The sequence below is a fragment of the Glycine soja genome, chromosome 19, assembly GCF_004193775.1.
Source record: "Glycine soja cultivar W05 chromosome 19, ASM419377v2, whole genome shotgun sequence".
In the NCBI taxonomy this organism is placed as follows: Eukaryota; Viridiplantae; Streptophyta; class Magnoliopsida; order Fabales; family Fabaceae; genus Glycine; species Glycine soja.
The window spans coordinates 3,315,853-3,335,948 of NC_041020.1; the positions used below are offsets into that span (position 1 = coordinate 3,315,853).

Genomic DNA, 20,096 nt, shown 5'->3' on the forward strand with positions numbered 1-20,096 from the left:
TTCAAAAAAAAAAAGTGATGACGTATCATATTCTTCGACTTCAATGGGTGTCCCTAGGTTAGAAGACAAGAGTAATTTCCACTAGTAGAAACTTTTGTTCTTTTTGAACACTTTGACATAAATTCTGTATCAAATTTTGGTTGATCTTTCAACAACAACCAAGCATGCTCAACCTCAAATTTTTTACTTGTATCCTGTGAGTAAATCATATGAGCATAAGCCAAAACATCCTTCTTTGAACTTCCATTTCTCTTATGTTTATCTGCTTGTTTGTAGCACCCGTTAAATTTTTTAACTAGAGGGTGGATCCTGTTCCATCGAGGTTTTAATTGAGTCCAACTTCTTTCACAAAATTGTCCACTTTGACGCATATCGTCATTGTTGTATGCATTTTTTATCCTTGCCCAATATTTCTTTGATGTTTGATCGACTCCAATAATTGAATCCTTTGACATATTGAGCCACGATCGGACGAGAATCACATCTTCTGTCACTGAGAATGTTGTACGAATTTTTTTTCCACTAGAATTTTGATCACTTTTGTCTAGTTGAATACTATCCACACCGATTGGTGATTCAAATGCATTGCTAGGGGGCTCAATATTGGATAAAGAAGGTCTATAACACATGTTTGGGTTGGTAGGAGGTGGTGGTTGACTACAAAATTATGGATTTTGAGAACTACCATTGGTAGGTGGCGCTACATTGGATGAAGGGTGTATATACCACGTGTGGGGGGTGATGGATACATAACATGCTGTGGTGAATTTTAAAAATTTTCACTGGTATGGGGTGGTGGTGGATACATAACATATTGCAATGGATTTTGAAAATTTTCACAGGTAGGAGGTGGTTGATTTTGCAAATAACTATAGTAACATTGATAATTATATTGATTGAGATTCATTTTAAAGAGAATAAAAAAGATTAAGACTTGATAGGAACAAGAAAAAAATTAGGATTACAAATATTGTGTGCAAAACTCCATCCCAGTAATCCAAATTTATAGTGAATAGTGTCCTTATGGTAAAAAAAAAATTGTGTGCACAACAGTAATATTTTTTCTTCAACGGTAATATTCTAAAAATTTTATCCATAATGTTCTAATTCTCCACAACGTTCACATCCAACATTCCAATTCTCCACTTCTCTCTTCTCCACGTTCCAATTTTAGTGGGAGTAAAATTGTCCTTTTGGTATTATATATGTTGATGACCACTTTCTAATCATAATATAGTTTTGGATATATTCAACATGAAAGATAATAAACCAAAAGATGCACATGTTGTTAAAGAAGACAAGCTAGTTGTAAAAAATGTCTCATTAGTAATCTTTAAAAAATGCAAATGATTCCTTATGCTTTAGCTACGAGGAGTCTACATTCTCAAGTAAATCAAATCGTGTTTCTCTTATTTTCGTCTTAATATAAATTTTTAGTGGGAGTCTTAGGGAGATATATGAGTAATCATGGTATGCAACACTAGAAAGTAGTAAAGTGTGTAATGCACTATTTGAAGAGAACAAAAAACTACATGCTTACATATCAAAAGCCTAGAAGTTCAAAGATCATAAGGTACTCTGACTCCAATTTTGTGAGATGCCTAACTAGAAGAGACTTCACAATAGCATACACCTTTAACCATGTTGGTGGAGTTAATATCTTGTTTTGAGGCATCAAACCATATGATATGATTGCTAAATTCTGTCATTGGCTTGCCTATTGTTACAAACATTAAGAGGGCATTAAGTATTTATTGTGATAATAACTCAGTACTATTATATTCCAACAAAACCAGGTCACATGTTATTGACATAAAGTATATAGTTGTTAAAGAAAGAATTAAAAAAATAAAGACATTTGTAGAACATGTAGGAAAAAATTATGCTAGCTGACTCACTAATTAATGGTTGATAGTTAAAACGTGAACATATATGTTGCTTGTATGGTGTTGTTTTCAGTTGTTTCCTTGGTTTAGTGGGAGTCTTTATGTTCTATGTTTGCATTCAAATTTAATGTGTTTCATTTTTTGCTTAAATAAATATTAGAGTTTATAAGTTTATTATGAAACTTGTTTATTTAAGTGCAATATTTAAATTATAGTTAAAGACTCAAGGACTTAAGGTTGATCTCGCTAAAGACTTAAGTTGGACCAATTGAAAATAGGAATGACTGATATCACATTGCATGTAATTTTCATAATGCTTATCCATATTGACCTATGTCATTAAGTGTATTGATATGGTGGTCATTGGAGTCTAGTCACATTTGTTGTAGTGACAAAAGCCACAGTGATTCCATTTTTGATACATGAGATGAACTAGGTTGTTAAGGTAGAAGTCTAAAGGTAAGTAGCGTACGGATGCACGCCTAAGGATTTTTGATATAATTGTTACAATATGTAACACAAGTGGGAGATTGTTAAAATTTTATATTCCAATAATTAATGTGAGTTAATATTATAAGACAATTATATTAGTTATTTATCATTAGTGAGTTTTATTTTATGTGGTCAAATTAAATGAGCTCATTAGACAACTAAATAAAATTATGTGGACTTAAATGAGCAGGTGTTAGTGTTGACCTATTAGAGGATAATGAGAATCCTATTAGGTTAACATGCTATAAAAAGGCTATGGTCCTCAATATACCGAGCCGTCACACATAACTTTTGTTCTTCTCATCTGAAGAGTTATAAAGGTCCTATTGAGGAATAAAGAAGTTTCGATTAAGGAAGAACCATAATGCTATTGTTCGTGATCATGATGGATAACTGCAAAGATCTTACAACAAATGTCAAAGAACACTTAGATCAAGAACCAACTACGGATTCAAGTATTTTATTTAATCATTAACAATCAAACATGTTGTAGATGATAGGGCTTTAGGTGAATTGTCCTAGATTATAGACCTGTGAATTTTTTAACTTCCACATAAAGAATAAAGATTAAAGATATTCCAACAAGCCATAAATAAAGAGTAAAAGATGTCTAATAGGTGGTTATGATATATGAGTGTTCATATATCATTACTCTAATCATCACTATCAAGTTATTTTTGCATTGTTAAATATATTTTTTTAATTAAAATTAATGATGAGTATAAGATTTGAGTGTGCTCATTGAGTTTAAGTCATCCATAAACTAAAAGTGTGCAAAACATAGACCAATAAAATAAAGTAAAAGGTTTGATAGACAATCATAATGATATTCAACACCTAGTAAGAGATAAAAAAAAAAGAAAAACACCTGGTAAGAGATAAAAAAAGAGAAAAAAAAGAGAAATATATGTATGAATTCATGCATAAGTTATAATTTTTAGTAAAATATAATCCAACATATAAAATTAAAAATGGTCAATATTTTTAGTAATAATATTAACTTATTTTACATTAAATAAATTTATTGTAATTTTGAATGAAAATATATAGATATTGTTAAAATTAACTATAACTTAATTTATGTATATATCATATAATTTTATATCATAAAATGTCAATATATTTTTTTTAATCAAAAAGCTATATTAAGAGCTTATTCAAAAGTTATTATTGAGCCCCCTCGTATTGGAATTTCTTTTAACTGTTTTCATATACAATTTTAAATTCCTCTTTCTTTAGTGATAAAAATAAATAAGAGTTCTATCAATTTTTTTTTAATATTTTGGATATAGAAATTTTTTCAATGTTTTCAATGAAATTATACCAATATGATAAGATTTATGATGGGATATGAAGAAAAAATAAATAAAAATAAAAAATGTTAATTATGTGTTTAAAATATTGGAATAGGTATATATCATTATTCTTATATAACTTCACTTTCTGAATGAATCCAACTAATTTTATTGATGGAAGCTCATTTTGACTCATCTTCTTCCGATATAGGTAATTAATTAAGTGGAGTTGTCTAGGTGTATCCCAAGTTAATTCCCGTAAAATTTTTTAGGTTTTAATCTTTACAAAATATATTTATTTTATTTTTTATACTTAAAATATTTTAGATAATATTTTTTTAATGTTTAAAACACTCTTTTTACTATTTAAAGTATTATTTAAAATATTTTAAGAACGAAAAATAAAATAAAACATATTTTATAAGGATTAAAATAATTTTTTTTATAAAAAAATATTAAATTATAAAGATAAAAAATATATTTAAGTCAATTTCTTATTAAGATAATGTATACTACATATAATTAATTAGAGTTGAAAAACACACAAAAATATAGCGAAAGCTTCCAAAAGTTAAAATTTTGTGTACCCTACCACATGTCACATGCAAATTTAGGGCAGAATTTAAATAAATAAATAAAAGATGTATCCTAACTTTCAACAAGATTCAATGGGTTTTCAAGTTCCCATTGATCTTGTTTAATTTATCCCAACTTACACAACAGAAATGAAAACTAAAAAGAAGCATGCATGTAACATGCTCGATCAATTCCAAAGTATCACTACGATGGAAATGCTTAAACCTTCATTGCTGAAGACGTACTGATTTTCAATCCTGAACAAAGGATGACAACTACGAACAAAATTTCTAAGTATAAAAATCCTTAGATTTTACGCATGAATCCTTATCTCCTGTAAATATAAACAAAAGAACGAAGCCAGTTTTTTTTTTTTTTTTTTATATATAACGACGACAATAAAATTTGAACCTAAAATGTCAGATAAATAAAAGGTCAGCCTCAAAATTGGCCGAAAATATGACATTTTTTTTTGTTACATAAAAAATATATGACATTACAACCACAGAAAATAATACAAAATAAAAGAAACATAATTTGGTTATCCTCACCACTATTTGGCAAGATTTAGATGAGTGATTGTCCAACACCTAGCTCCACTCCACCTTCAAAACGTAAGAAAAGAAAACAATTAGTCAATTTCTAAACATAGATTTTCATTTGTCTTTTTTCAAATTTAACAATATATAGTTGATTTAATTTATTATCTTTTGTTTTCAGAAAATGAAAACATTAAAAAACACAATTGATGTATCCATTTTCAATAAATTAAAAAGAGAACAAGTCTTTACAACATTAATATATAACAACATTGGATTTAGCTCAATTGGTAAAACACGTCAAATTTGTGGGAATGACTTGAGTTTGATTCCAGGAGAATACATTTTTGGAGAGAGATGAAAATTTTTATGTGTGATTAAATACCGATAAAAGATTATTCCCTAGCTGATCCAAATGATTTTAGTTTGTGGGGATATCTTGACGTACCACTGGATAGCTTAAGGCTATAATTACCATGGTACCATACCAAAAAATATATAACAACATAATTTACCAAATATTTACTTTTGTAATAAGATAGATAGTGCACATAAAGCAAAATCTTTGTTATACACACCACAATGACACAAACAAGAGAAACAAAGATCTGATTTACCTGAGAAAGTAGACCATATATAAAGAGAACCCCAAGGATTTGTGATATGATTATAGAAACATCCTGAGTGATTAAATTAAATAGATTGGATTCCATCTCTTCTTCATCATAAAAGTGTAGGTTTAGAGTGAGGAAGCAAGCACAAAGGAACTTAATTACCTGAGAGAGATGGTTTATAGCAGAAGAGGATTTAGTGGATGAATTGTATGGAAGTGATTGATGTGGATCCTGTGACCATAATAACAAAGGCAAAGTAAGATTGAAATCATAACCCAACTGAAAAATAACTTGATTTTTTTTAGGTGATAACAAACTAACAATTAAGGCAAAGCAAACAAAATAATGTTGGATAATCAACCATTTGAAATGAAAACGAAACAAAAAACATTTTTGTAATCCGTAAAATAGCAGGTTAAATTTTTCTAGTCCACACAAATAATATTAAATCTATAATGCAACCGATGCTTGAACCAATAGTAGCAGTTAGGCAAGCTAGAAAAATAACTACAAAACATATATTTTTTCTAATAAATATTGCAGTATGCATAAACTTTAATAGGTGGGATTAAACATATGAAAGCCTTCCAAAGGAAAGTCTTTAGTTGAACTTTTACACCAAGAAAGACAATAACAGCAAAAACGTTTTTTTTTTCTTTTTAGGTGATCAACTACATGAATCACACAACGCTATTGAGCTCAATTAAAGATTAAATTCCTTGAGATGTGATATTCACTTTTACACGGTGGAAGACAACAAGGAAAAAATCTTGGTTAGGAATGATGTACAATGTAGGTTTTTTTGCACTTGATGAATACAAAACTGAAAAATATAAACATCATTGATTTATGTCATATAAAACCTGGAATGCTGTAAAAAGTTTAGAAATGGGTTATAATTTATAAACAAAAGCAATTGAATCCTCACATTTTTAGTTTCATAAATAATCAGGAAAAAACTTATGCACAGTAAAGTTTCAGTATGGGACTAGTACGTATACCTTCAAATCTTTCATGCACAATTCAGGTTGTCGCACAATGTATATTTGGTCACCAACTGCATTTTCTTTGTAATTGTCTTGATTTCGGTGCCAAGTCCATAATGCATATGTTGAATTCACAACCTGCAATAAAATAGGACAATAAATTTTTAAAGAAAAGGATTAATAATCTAGACAAGAATTGATGGACTGTATCCATTTCATGAACAAAAACAATGTAATATTAAATAGCCACATACAGAGAAGAGTTTGCTCCAAAATATAGCCAGATTTTTTGGTAAAGTAGCTTTATGCACAACATAGATATAAATTTGTATATATACCTAAATATGTCGTTATGTAGTAAATTATTTAACAATAGCTGAACCTCATAACTATTTTGAAGGTGCTAAGAAATTTCAACTTTCTGAAGGTTAATGTCAGTATATATTTAAGAACATCTTAAAATTATTTATAGAATCCATTAAAGCAATCCCATAAATTGTTTATTAATTTCATTATATTTCTTAATTTATTTTCATTAATATGGATAAGTAGTCTTATTATATTAGTGGGTTTGGACTAGTACAAATATTACTATAACACATTTACACTAGCACTTAACCTAATTATTAAGAGTTTAATAATTTCTATTCACAGTATTCAATTATTAATCACTTTTTACATTGTTAGTGCATAACATTTTTTCTCAATTATTAATAGGGTAAAATATATTTTTCGTTTTTATAAAATTTACAATGTTTGAATTTCATTCCTATGAAACATTTTGCTTATTTTTTGTCCTTATACAATTGATATATGTCAAATTTTGGTCTAGAGTAAGATTTGGATATGTAATAATTTGTGGCAGTTATAGATATGAGGGTTAAAAAATATCACAAATTGCAAAAAATTATCACAATTTTTTTTTCTACAATTAGTCAGTTTTTAATCATTAGAAATCCTCACGTAGATTCGGATTTATCCAAACTTTACTTCGAACCAAAACTTGATACATTTTAATTTTAAAAGGTCAAAAAACAAATAATTTTTTTTACAAAAACAAAATCTAAACATTGTCAATTTTATAAAAAAAAATATTTTAACTTTATTAATATAAATAGAATATTTGTGTTAGGAGTCTGTATCACATTATTACACAAGATATCATACTAATATCTTATTATTCTGATTCTTTGTTCTCTTTTTTTCATTCCCCTAACCTACAACTATAACTGTTACCATCTCACAAGATAAATATATATCATCCCGCAGTCATAATATCCTAAGAATCATAAATATTAGGTATTTAAGATTTAAACATATTCTTTAACACATTCTTTTAAATATATTCTTTTTATTAATTAAAATACATAGTCATTAAATATGCCATGAGACCCACTAAAATCAAAGGAATAGACATGCATAAAAAGTAATGGTACACCCAAACTTGAAGCGTAAAAAAAGTTGATATCTGTGAATTATTTAACCTCAACTCATTTGTTATTCTAGAGTCTACACAAACAATTTAAGCCTGTAATTAAGCTCAATTATGTGTGTGTAATGACAAAAAATTGATAACGTTGCTTTTTTTTGACAAATTAAACGGTAATGTTGCTTAAGGAAAGGAGAACAGATAATGATAATAATTGAATTTATTTATACACAGAACTCGTCATTTAGCATAAAAATATCTATTAAAGGCTAAATTAATTACCTTAAAAAATATTAGAATAAGAGATTTAATAAAGGTAAATAAAATAATCAAATCATAAAATAATGACCTATTTGAGTAAGTTTATCTTTTTAGGAGAGAAAAATAAGAAAAAATAAATGAACTTTATCATAAGCTCAAATTAACTTATGGAGAAACTCATTTTATTTTTTTCTTCTTATTTTCTATCCTTAGAAATGCTTTTGGATATAAGCTTATCCAAACATGCCCTGAGCTAAACTCAGACTTTATAACTTTAAACAAAGCCATTTTAAGCCTTAAATTTGACTTGATTAAATAAATGAGTTAAACATAAAGGTTATCTTTTTTCAACAGCCAAACTTGAGCTTCAAATGCTCAACTTGTTTAATTCATTTACATCTAACTGGATGAATCGTTCTAATCGATTCCATGTACCAATGTACCAAGGAAATGCAGCAAGCAAATGATTTCCTGATCAAGTTGCAGACCACCACTAAACATTGGGTAAACATCCTTACAATATTGAAGCAAGCACCACTAAGAATTATGGCATTGGATGGATAAATTAACCTATTAAGCCAACAAGACAAAGATAACATCCAAAAGCCTATGATAATAATGCCCATTCATAATGAAGTATACAAAGAGTTAGTCCAATGATGAGTAAGACCTAAGTCAAATTTTAAGAGAAATATTTTATTTTAAATGAGTTAGTTATATAGTAGATCTTTTTTGTCAACATGTGAGGTCTTTTTGTTTTATAAAAATTAACAAAAAAAACATTTTTTTGTTGATGAAGCTAAAATTTGAGCTTTAGTTGCTTTACTCTTTAGCTGACTAAGTGTAGTAACATTATTATTCATATTCAAATGGAGAAGCTACACCACCAACAAGAGCAAATCAATTAGTGATTGAGTTAACTGAACCTGCAGGCTGGTTAGCAATAGAAATAAAAATGAAAAGGTTCAGAATCTGAAGATTTTACCTCAAGTATCCCATGTCCAAAACTGCTTTCTCTAAATGCACTCCACTCAGGTTGTTTGTTCCAACAAAAGTTTCCTTTGGCAGGACCAGTGGAAAAATTTGATTTGCAAACACCTCCAAATTCTGGTATGTTATCACCAGCAGAAGGACACTTTCCAGGATCATCTGCATGATCAACATCTACTTTCTCAATATTTCCACCATCTCCAACAGTTATGTAAACAGGTCCACAAGGATCCAACGTGTAATTAAAAACTCTATTCATTCTCTCATAAGCATGAACCTGCAAGATGGGCAACATGCGACACACTGTTTATGTAAACAATAGGAAAAAACTACATCAAAAAGAATAACTGAAAAAACTGTATGCAGAATTAGATATCCATGAGATTGCTAGAAAGAAGGTTTATATCATTACACATTTTGACAATTAAAAACTTCCATAGTATTATTAAATTTACAAGAGAATAGAGCAACATCCATGGATTAAGTTTATCTCCAACAAATCTCTTGTTTTAGATTTTTAGGCCGGCAAATAATGTATTTTTTCACATATACCTAATCCTATGATATTAACAAGTAACACCATAAGTTCATCATAAAAAAAAATCTATGTAAAATTCCAATTGAGAAATCTGGGATATTTCGAATGTGATATTGACAAACTAATGTTCTAAAACGGATACAAAAAAAATATAGTAGTAGAAGTTACATGGCCATCAAAAACAATGTCAACCCTGTATCGAAAGAGAAGTTCTTCCATTTCCAATCTCATACACTCAAATTCTTGATAGTGTGAAGCATAACTGTTATACCAAGGAGAATGCCATGCAGCTACTAACCAAGGGGTTACACTACGGTCTACACTTTGCAGATCTTTCTTCAGCCAAGCAAACTGTGCACCTGGATTGAAGATCCGATGAAACACATTAAGTTCAACCATCTAAAATTATACGCATCGACTGGTCTACATAAGGTGAAGGGTAAATACCCATTTTGGTCCCTAAAAGTGTGAGAAATTCACAAATTGATCCCTGAAAAGTGAAAAATTCAAATTTAATCTCCGAATGTGGAAAAAGTGTGACAGGTTGGTCCTACTGTGAACTTTGTAAGACAATAAATTGTAATTTTTAAGGATCAATTTGACAATAAGCTGTATTTTTCGAGAACTTATTTGATATTAAGTTACAAAGTTTAGTGACCAGTTTGTCATTGTTCACAAGATCAATCTGTAACACTTTTTGCACATTCGGAGATTAAATTCAAATTTTTCATCTTTCAAGGACTAATCAGTCACCGCCTCATACTTTTAGGAACCAAAATGAGTATTTAGTAAGGTGAAATAAATTGTATTAGTTATCATCATTTACCAGTGCTATTGTAATCAACATATGCTCCCAACATGATAAAGTGTATGCCCCCAGCATCAAAAGAGTAGTAGAAGTTACTTTTAGAGCCACTTTCTTCAGCAGGAACTGCAAATCGTGTCAGGTATGATTTGAATGTGATTCCACCAGCTTGAGGTTCTATCTCATGATTCCCTTCAATAACCATCATAGGAATTTCTGAGGTCAAAGGCTCCATAAACCTGTTGTTTCAAAAAACCATTTTGTTTTTCAACTAACATATGGTTCATACTTTGTCCGTCAACTACCAGTATTAGAGATTCTAATATTTCACCACTCCCCCTTCCCCTCCCATCCGCAATATGTTTGTCTAAGTGCATGCTTGGATTGAAGTTAGAAATGAAGTGCACATGTTCCAATGTAAATTCAACGGATAAAAGCAAAATGAAAGCAAAAACAAGGATCTTGATCCTTTGGCAAGATTACTTTTGCCTAAAAAGTACATTTTCACCTGATTTTGAAACATGCAGTAAGAAGCATATGATTGATATTGAGAAATAGACAAATCAAACAAAGTACTATTAATGCATCAATGCGCAAGCCCAACATAATACTAAATGAAAGAAAATGCAGTATAATAACAAAGCAGAACAAACATTTACCTGTAGGATTTTTCAAGTTATTGTTTTGTTCAACACTTCAACATACAATTAGATTAGTATATTTAAACTAAGACTTGATTACATATACTGTCACAGAACACAGAATAGGTTACCTTCCCCACCCATCCCATCGGGGTTGATATGTCTCTCTAATAGGAGCATCTGGAAATGCACATGAATAACATGAAGCTCCCTTTCCACCAGTTGTAAGATACTGATTCGCATATGTTAAATCTCCAACCATTAGAATCATTGAAGGATCATTGTAATTTAGATGATCAATAGTTGATGTAGAATTGCTTGTGAGACCTAAATCTCCAATAACTGCTATTCGAGCTGGATAATTATTTGGACTAGGTTTTGGAAAAGTCTCAAAATAATGCTCTTGGCTCATGGCTGGAATAGAACTATCCCCACATTTGTAATAATATCTGGTTCCAGGTTCAAGACCTACATTAAGAAAGAAATATCTCTGAGCTTTGTCCTAACAAATTTGAGTCATTGTACTTATTATTCACTTGATACCATTCTTTTTGTTTTGATACAGTGACTCAGAATTTATTTTTAACATATCATCGTAAAAATCCTATAGTTTGTAGCTTCAAAAATTTAAAGAAAATAAGTAGTAATGTGCTTAACAACAAAGGATTAAATATTGTTATATGATTGGGGATATGATTAGAAGAGTAATAAATGATGAATGTAGATGGTTCCAGAACTGAGAAATTTGAAACTGCAATGAACAAAGTTATACTACATATGCCACAACTTTTGACTGGAATGCATAGCATACAGAAAGAAGCCAAGGTTTTAGAGACCACAAAAGCAGAACTTTTCATTAAAAGAATTTTACCAAAAGAACTATCTTTCACAAATTAATTGGACAAGTAAATTCTTCTATCCAATAATTGATTATTGTTTTGCCAATTATGTCACAAGGCAGACATCAAACTTTGTGAAGTATTGCATCCAAGAACTTAAAATAACTAACGAACACAAAAACAACCAAGCCTTTCCCTTCTAGGTCATCTGCCGGCCACTTGAATCAGACAACATCACAATTTGTTTTCTTTTTTTCAATCGGTAAATGTTAGTTTGTTAGTTTTGATAGAAATGTCAGTGAGAGGGATTCAAACCCGCAACCTTTCGCTCCCCCCCTTCTCCCTTCACCCTTAAGCTCCCCTTCCCAACCATCAAGTCAACCTTATATCTCCAATAGACAACATCACAATGTTCTGTCATAAATCATGTCTATGCCCTATAGGAACATGTGCGGATAAGTTCTACAAAATCAACCAGCAGCATGTTCCTTGTCGGTAATCACTGCTTCCTACTCAGCACCAAACCAACACTACCCTTCATTTGAACAGAATTCCAAAGAAAAGAAGTAACTCATCATACCTTTGAGTTTCACATGGTGAATGATGCCAGAGGTGTAATTCCATAGGCCTTCGAAGGGATACAACTGACTGTAAACAACAGAATCACCTTTCCCAACACTTGTGTACTTGCCACTCTTTTTCCCATACCACACCTCACTTCCAACAGATGCAGATTCTACTGGGGTCACGTTGAGGCCAATCTGTGCATCCCCTTATCCAAAACCAAAACAACACAACCAAGTAACAACAACTTGATGCCTTTGAGTACAACACCATATAAACATTAAGAAAAGAGAGTTTAATTTCTATCCACTCTTAGTATAAAAATTTCACACTATCAACTAATTACAAATCATCGTTAGTGTAAAAATTAACAAACAGTGATTGAATAATTTGTGTCAAATGGTAAATTCCCTTTACATCTTCGATACATAGACTACTTACTCTTGAAGCATGACAATTTGTAATAAGATGATAATGTAAAATTTCTTATACTATCTTTACATTATCGGTGCACAGACTACTTAGTGCATATTTGGTTTTCAGTTGAAAATGTTGCGACATCCGTTCCAATGCAAATCCAACAAATAAAAGTAAAATAAACGCAGAAGTAAGGGTTCTGATCCATTGGCAAAACTACTTTTGCCTCAAACGTAATCTTTGCAACTGAAAATCAAACATTCTCTTACTCTTAAAACACGACGATTTGTAATCAAACGAAAATGTAAAATTCTTTTTATATTATCAGTACAAAGAAGACTATTTAGTATTTACTCTTTAAAAAACAAAGATTTTATGGAAATTCTGAGGAGAGGAGATAATTAAAGTACCAGTAACCCAAGAAACCCACATGGAAGTTGGTGAAGAAATTGCAAGAGCAATCTGTTCAGGGAAGTTTGAAGTGACATTCTTTCTGAGCCTTGGATGAGTCATAGGCAAGTCATCACTGCCCCGTCGCAGTGACGGGTCGAACCGTCGGGTCACCGGGTCAAATGGGCCATCCAGGGTGGTGGGAATGTGAGTCTCAGCCACTGCCATGACGATGTTGCTCATCATCACCAAAACCGTGGCCAGTGACACACAAAAGGTGGTGCAGATTTTCATTTCTGACACAAAGTGAAAATGAATGAACTGTTTTTTCTGTTTGTGAGGATGAGGATGTTGAAGATGTTGTCTTGTTAAGGATAACTAAACTAAGTATTAACAAGGTTGATCATCGCGGTGTAACTGTACAGAACAGGGTTTAATTTGCAGTTAAGTAGTTAATTCTCATGTGCTGTATGTTGTTGCCATGTGGCATGCTTACACCGGCATCTCCGTTATAATATTGGAATATTCTGTTTCTTTGTTGGAATATGCATTTTTGATTAAATATAATTATGGTATCAATTTTTTTTAAAGGATTATGGCATGAATTTTAATATGTCTGTTATATGAAATAATAAATTTATCGTATATAATTGAATGAAAATGTAACTGCATGTGTTTTTTTTATTTTTTTTAAATAGTATTTTAAATTGAACCGTGAATGTTGAAGTTCTTGAGAAATAATTTGTTTTTTTTATGAAAGAAAAGAAGGGAAACAATAGATAATGACATGATTGTTTGATGATTTGAAAGGATAGAAAATAAAATTAAAGAGTGAAGAAAATATATCATTTATCATTATACAAACAAGGTCCTGAGTGGTCACGTCTCAAACTGTGGTTGCTCAAATTTCCGTTTAAAAGTGTCACCTCATGCTAAAGTGCCAACAATGCGTTTCTAAAGCGTTTCCAATACGTTTCCTTCTCCCGATGCGCTTGGGTAACCGAAATGTCAAGCACTTATTGTGGCACGCGTTTTACAATTTTCATTTATTGTTGCAGACCTTTTCCTTCTCTCTTCCTTCAGAAATCCCAAAGTGTCATTTCATTTTCGCTTTCTCTCATTTCTCTCTCCCCAATTGCTATCTCCCCCTTCTCTGTTCCTTCTTTCCATTTTTTCATTCTTCCCGTTTTTCTGCGTTTTTTTACATCTAAAGCTATGATTTTTTACACCAAAACTGTGATTTTTATCTCAGATTCCATGACAACGATATCATATTTGCGTTCCTCTCCAGGTTTGCATTTCTATATCGTGTTCTTGGTGGAAGAACACACCAAAGCTGTCATTTTTATCTCAAAACTCTGTGAGTGCAGATTCGTTTTCTTTGTGACTTCTGACAATACAAAAGTTTAAACTTTTTTTATTTTATTTTATTTTCTGACTTCTCACAATACCTTCGCTATTGTATGCAGAGAAGGTGAAAGAACACTAAAGCTGCAATTTTTATCTCCAAAAAGTTTCGATTTTTATCTCAAACAGATTTGTTTTCTGCGTTTTTTTACATCTAAAGCTGTGATTTTTTACATCAAAAACTGTGATTTTTATCTCAGATTCCATGACAATGATATCATATTTGCATTCCTCTTCAGGTTTGCATTTCTATATCATGTTCTTGGTGGAAGAACACACCAAAGCTGACATTTTTATCACAAAACTCTGTGAGTGCAGGTTCGTTTTCTTTGTGACTTTTGACAATACAAAAGTTTAAATTTTTTTATTTTGTTTTTTGACTTCTCACAATATCTTCGCTATTGTATGCAGAGAAGGTGAAAGAATACTAAAGTTACGATTTTTATCTCCAAAAAGCTTCGATTTTTATCTCAAACAGATTTGTTTTCTGCGTTTTTTTACATCTAAAGCTGTGATTTTTTACACCAAAACTGTGATTTTTATATCAGATTCCATGACAACGATATCATATTTGCGTTCCTCTCCAAGTTTGCATTTCTATATCGTGTTCTTGGTGGAAGAACACACCAAAGCTGACATTTTTATCTCAAAACTTTGTGAGTGCAGGTTCGTTTTCTTTGTGACTTCTGACAATACAAAAGTTTAAATTTTTTTATTTTGTTTTCTGACTTCTCACAATACCTTTACTATTGTATGTAGAGAAGGTGAAAGAACACTAAAGCTGCGATTTTTATCTCCAAAAGCTTCAATTTTTATCTCAAACAAATTTGTTTTCTTTGTTTCTCACAATATAAAAGCTTACATTTTTTTAGTCAACCTCTATTGCATGCAGAGAAGGTGGAAGAGCAGACTACAACTGTAGTTTTTATTTGAAAACTCCACGAGTATGGGTTCATTTTCTTTGTTTTTTTGGTTTATGGTTAAATTTTTTCGTTTTCGTCAACCTTCTCAAATGTGTTCATTCTTTCTTATACCCATTTTTTTGGGGTTTTATGATTTTTCACAAGACAAAAGCTTTAATTTTTTAGGTGTTCTTCCTTTATTTTGTTTTCTAAGTTCTCGCACTACAAAAAGTTTTATTTTTTTTATTTTATTTTCTGACTTCTCACAATACCTTTGCTATTGTATGCAGAGAAGGTGGAAGAAGACACTAATCTACAAAAAGCTTCGATTTTTATCTCAAACAAGTTTGTTTTCTTTGATTCTCTGACTACATTTTGTTTGTTTCTTTATTTCTCACAATACAAAAGCTTAAATTTTTTTGTGAACCTCAGCCTTCTCTGGTGTCCCACTTTTTTTGGGTTTTATGATTTTTCGCAAGATAAAAGCTTTAATTTTTTTGGGTGTTCTTCCTTTATTTTGTTTTCTGAGTTCTCGCACTACAAAAAATTTAAATATTTTTGTGTTCTTGAGCCTTTTACAGCTTGCGTTGCATTTTGGGTTTATATCTGGATCATTGGGTAACTTTTTTTTATTTTTTTATTTTTCGTAACCCAAAAGCTTAAATTTTTTTGGGTGTTCTGCCTTTATATATTTTTTCCTTTAATGCTAGCTGAAGTTATTTCAATAGGTTATATTTTTATATTTGTTCAATCCCTTTGAGTTAGTCACTTCCAACTTTGATTTTCAAATATATGACATGCTTTATTATCACATATATGTCATCCTTTATTTATATGGTCAGATGATTGAATATAGTAGTTTTGAACTTCTTTGTTTATGTTTTTTTTTTGGGTCACAGTGATTTCAATTTACATTTTGATGCAGAGGCTCTCAACATTCACAGCTTGAATTATATTTATTCTTTATTAGTAATATAGATAATTTTTATTGCTCATGGTTAGATTTTAGTTAATTTAATATTATTTTATTAGTAATATATATTATTTTAGTTAATTTTTGTTTGCGTCTCATTTTTGCGTTCAATTGTAGCAATGGTAGGAATTCTTGACAGGAAATCAGTTGACTCCGGTGATAGGGTAGCTGATAATCAAGAAACAGCAAAATTGGAGTGATGATGACCCCATTCGATTGATGAAGAAATTTTTATGTTATTTTGTTTTAACAGTTTAAAGTTGTAATTTCATAATTATGATTTCCAGACAATGTATTTTATTAACAATGTATTTTATTAATATTGTATTTAAACATTGTCAAAATAGACAGAGTTTCACAAAAGTTTCTTAGGAAGTCGGGTTTGATTATGATTAATATATGAGTCATGTTGAGTGTTTGATCAATTTAATTTCATGTTGTTTTTTTAATGATTGAATTTCATATATATACAATTTTATTATATATTTCAGAAAGAATAATGTTTACGTTACTTTAGCTGAAACTTGTATAACAAAAAATTATTGAATTAATAAATAAATTTTAGAGAAATAAAAAAAATGTTAGGATGATGAGTTAATGTATTCATTTTCATTTTCAATCATAAAAAAAATAATGATCAATTGGGGAGTTTGGGTGATTAATATTAAACTAATGTTAGTGCAACAACCTCTTTATTTTTTTTAATAAATTCCTAAGACCATTTACATTACATAATTATTTATTTATGAGTTACTTATTATAATTTTGTGGGTCTTATAATTTCATATAAATTTAAATATTTTAAATTAAAATTTACTCCTATGCTAAGATTACGTTATACTTTTGTAGTTTTGTTTAACTTTTCTGTTAATTTTTTATTATATTTATATCGTTCTATATATCAATTTGTCATTTTTTTTGTTTTTCCCATTTATTGTTAATAGAAATATGTGTGATTGCTCTGTTACAAAAAATTAATTAGCTTCATATTTAGGAAATAGTTCCATTTCTATTTCACTCAGCTTTAGAGTGTGGTGTTGTTGTTGTGTTGTTTATATCAGGATCACATAATTTTGGATCAGTCATGGAAATTAATTTATGAATAACAAAATCAATTCGTTTGGTTGAATAGTCAATTTAAAATATTCTGTGGATATAAAAGTCAAAATTTCAAATTTCTATCTTCAAATTTCAAATTTAAAATCAATTTGTTTGATTTAACAATCAATTTAAAATTCGTTTGTGTCTATCTAAACTTCTCGATTTGAAAGTGACAATTTCGCTAACAATTCGTTACATATTTTATTGACGTTTAATTAACAAGCATATTTTATTCATATTTTTGTTAATTTTCATTTCAAATTAATAGGTACTTAAGAATCAATTTTAAATATTATGTTAGGATATAGAAATAATCATAATTTTCAAATTAATAACCATATTCTGTTAGGATATGGAAATAATCATAATTTAGACGATGATTTATTCCTAATTAGTAGACACTTAACAATCAATTTTAAATATTAGAGTATCAATTTTAGCATATTATTAAAACCAGCATCAATTTTGTATTTGTTTTTGTCGTAATTAATGTCAATTTATTGACATTTAATTAATAAACATATTTTATTTATATTTTTGTTAATTTTCATTCCAAATTAATAGGTACTTAATAATCAATTTTAAATATTCTGTTAGGATATAAAAATAATCATAATTTTCAAATTAATAAGTATTTCTTTTAGGATATGGAAATAATCATAACTTAGACGATGAGTTATTTTAATTAGTAGGTACTTAACAGTCAATTTTAAATATTATAGTATCAATTTTAACATATTATTAAAACCAACATCAATTCTGTATTTGTTTTTGCCGTAATCATTATAAATTTATTAATGTTTAATTAATAAACATATTTTATTCATATTTTTGCTAAATTTTATTTCAAATTAGTAGGTACTTAACAATTAATTTTAAATATTACATTATCAATTTTAACATATTATTAAAACAGCTTCAATTTTGTATTTGTTTTTGTCGTAATCATTGTCAATTTATTGACATTTAATTAATAAGCATATTTTATTTATATTTTTTGTTAATTTTCATTTCAAATTAATAGGTACTTAACAATCAATTTTAAATATTATAGTATCAATTTTAACATATTATTAAAATCAGCATCAATTTTGTATTTGTTTTTACCGTAATCATTATAAATTTATTAACGTTTAATTAATAAGCATATTTTATTCGTATTTTTGTTAAATTTTATTTCAAATTAGTAGGTACTTAACAATCAATTTTAAATATTACATTATCAATTTTAACATATTATTAAAACAGATTCAATTTTGTATTTGTTTTTATCATAATCATTGTCAATTTATTGACATTTAATTAATAAGTATATTTTATTCATATTTTTGTTAATTTTCATTTCAAATTAATAAGTACTTAACAATCAATTTTAAATATTTTGTCAGGATATAGAAATAATAATAATTTTCAAATGCATGACAGCATGAGTATAGAGATTTTTTTTTAAATATAGTAAAGACAATAAACATGATAAAATAAGTTATAGTATGAAAAAAAAAAGAAAATGACTCGCACACTAATACCATAAAATAATTTATATATTTTAAAATGGCACCAAACAAGTTTCATTTATGTGGTTAACCCATTTTTTCGTCAAAAAATGTCAACATCAATACTGACCTACATGGCTATTTTTTTACGTTTATTCGGTTTTTTTAATTTATTTTTAAATAAAAAATGTAATTAATATGGTACCTTCTTAATTAATGCAATACCAATATTAATGCATTTCACGCTTACGTGACCCATTTCATGCATTAATTGTGGCACCATTATCAATGCACATGCATTAATTATAGCATCATTATCGATGTACCAAATATGGTACCAATGACGTGATCTATTTCATGCATTAATTGTCACACCATTATCAATGCACATAAATTAATTGTAGCATCATTATCGATGCATCATATACGATACCAATGACGTGACCCATTTCATGCATTAATTGTTGCACCATTTCCCCAACGTTTGCATTTTCCAAATACGTTTGTATTTTGAATTTACTTTTGAACTGAGTGAACTCGAAGGGTTTCGTGATACGCTCACATTTGTATCCTCTCCATCTTTCATTTTCGTTCCTCTCCATTCATTATACTGATTAGTAATAAATATAGATGATGCACGAAAACCGTAAAAGGTTAGCGCTTAATATACTAAGTAGATTATTAGAGTATATATATGGATTAATAGATTAAGTGTTTGCTGAGATGTAAAAGATTATCATGGGAAGTGAAAAAGATTATCATTATATGATCAACAATAAATATGGATGACCCACAGGACAAACATATTACTTTCAATGTTGACGTCATGAGACCTCTCATACGTTTTTTTTATAATTGTTTGTTCGTGAATATATGGAAAAAATTATCATTATACTGATCAGCAATAAATATGGATGAGGAACGGAAACCGTAAAAGGTTAGCACTTAATATACTAAG

The 20,096-nt window shown here is 29.2% G+C and overlaps 1 protein-coding gene across 4 annotated transcripts; it reads right to left on the bottom strand.

The window, feature by feature from the left end:
- Positions 1-4,590: 4,590 nt before the first annotated feature.
- Positions 4,591-13,692, bottom strand: LOC114398476 (purple acid phosphatase 23). 4 transcript variants are annotated; one of them, XM_028360678.1, is made up of 10 exons: positions 13,283-13,692; positions 12,472-12,663; positions 11,184-11,520; positions 10,433-10,650; positions 9,775-9,965; positions 9,064-9,345; positions 6,404-6,526; positions 5,565-5,633; positions 5,406-5,468; positions 4,591-4,854 (listed from the first exon to the last, which is right to left on the bottom strand). In XM_028360678.1, the coding sequence occupies exons 1-10, from the start codon at positions 13,554-13,556 to the stop codon at positions 4,840-4,842; spliced, it is 1,764 nt and encodes a 587-aa protein (XP_028216479.1). In that variant the 5' UTR covers positions 13,557-13,692; the 3' UTR covers positions 4,591-4,839. The 4 variants fall into 4 exon arrangements, with proteins under 4 accessions (XP_028216479.1, XP_028216483.1, XP_028216482.1 ...); XM_028360682.1 differs by having other exon boundaries at positions 12,472-12,652; positions 13,283-13,508; XM_028360681.1 differs by lacking the exon at positions 12,472-12,663.
- Between the last annotated feature and the right edge of the window lie 6,404 nt (positions 13,693-20,096).

What these genes read in the sequence shown, in the direction of transcription:
- LOC114398476 (XM_028360678.1), bottom strand. Translation starts at nt 13,556, where the DNA reads ATGAAAATCTGCACCACCTTTTGTGTGTCACTGGCCACGGTTTTGGTG. An exon ending in GTGGGTTTCTTGGGTTACTG is followed by an intron (nt 12,664 to 13,282) that starts GTACTTTAATTA and finishes GTTTTGGATAAG; the next exon opens with GGGATGCACAGATTGGCCTC. An exon ending in TTGGACATGGGATACTTGAG is followed by an intron (nt 6,527 to 9,063) that starts GTAAAATCTTCA and finishes ATTTTATTGCAG; the next exon opens with GTTGTGAATTCAACATATGC.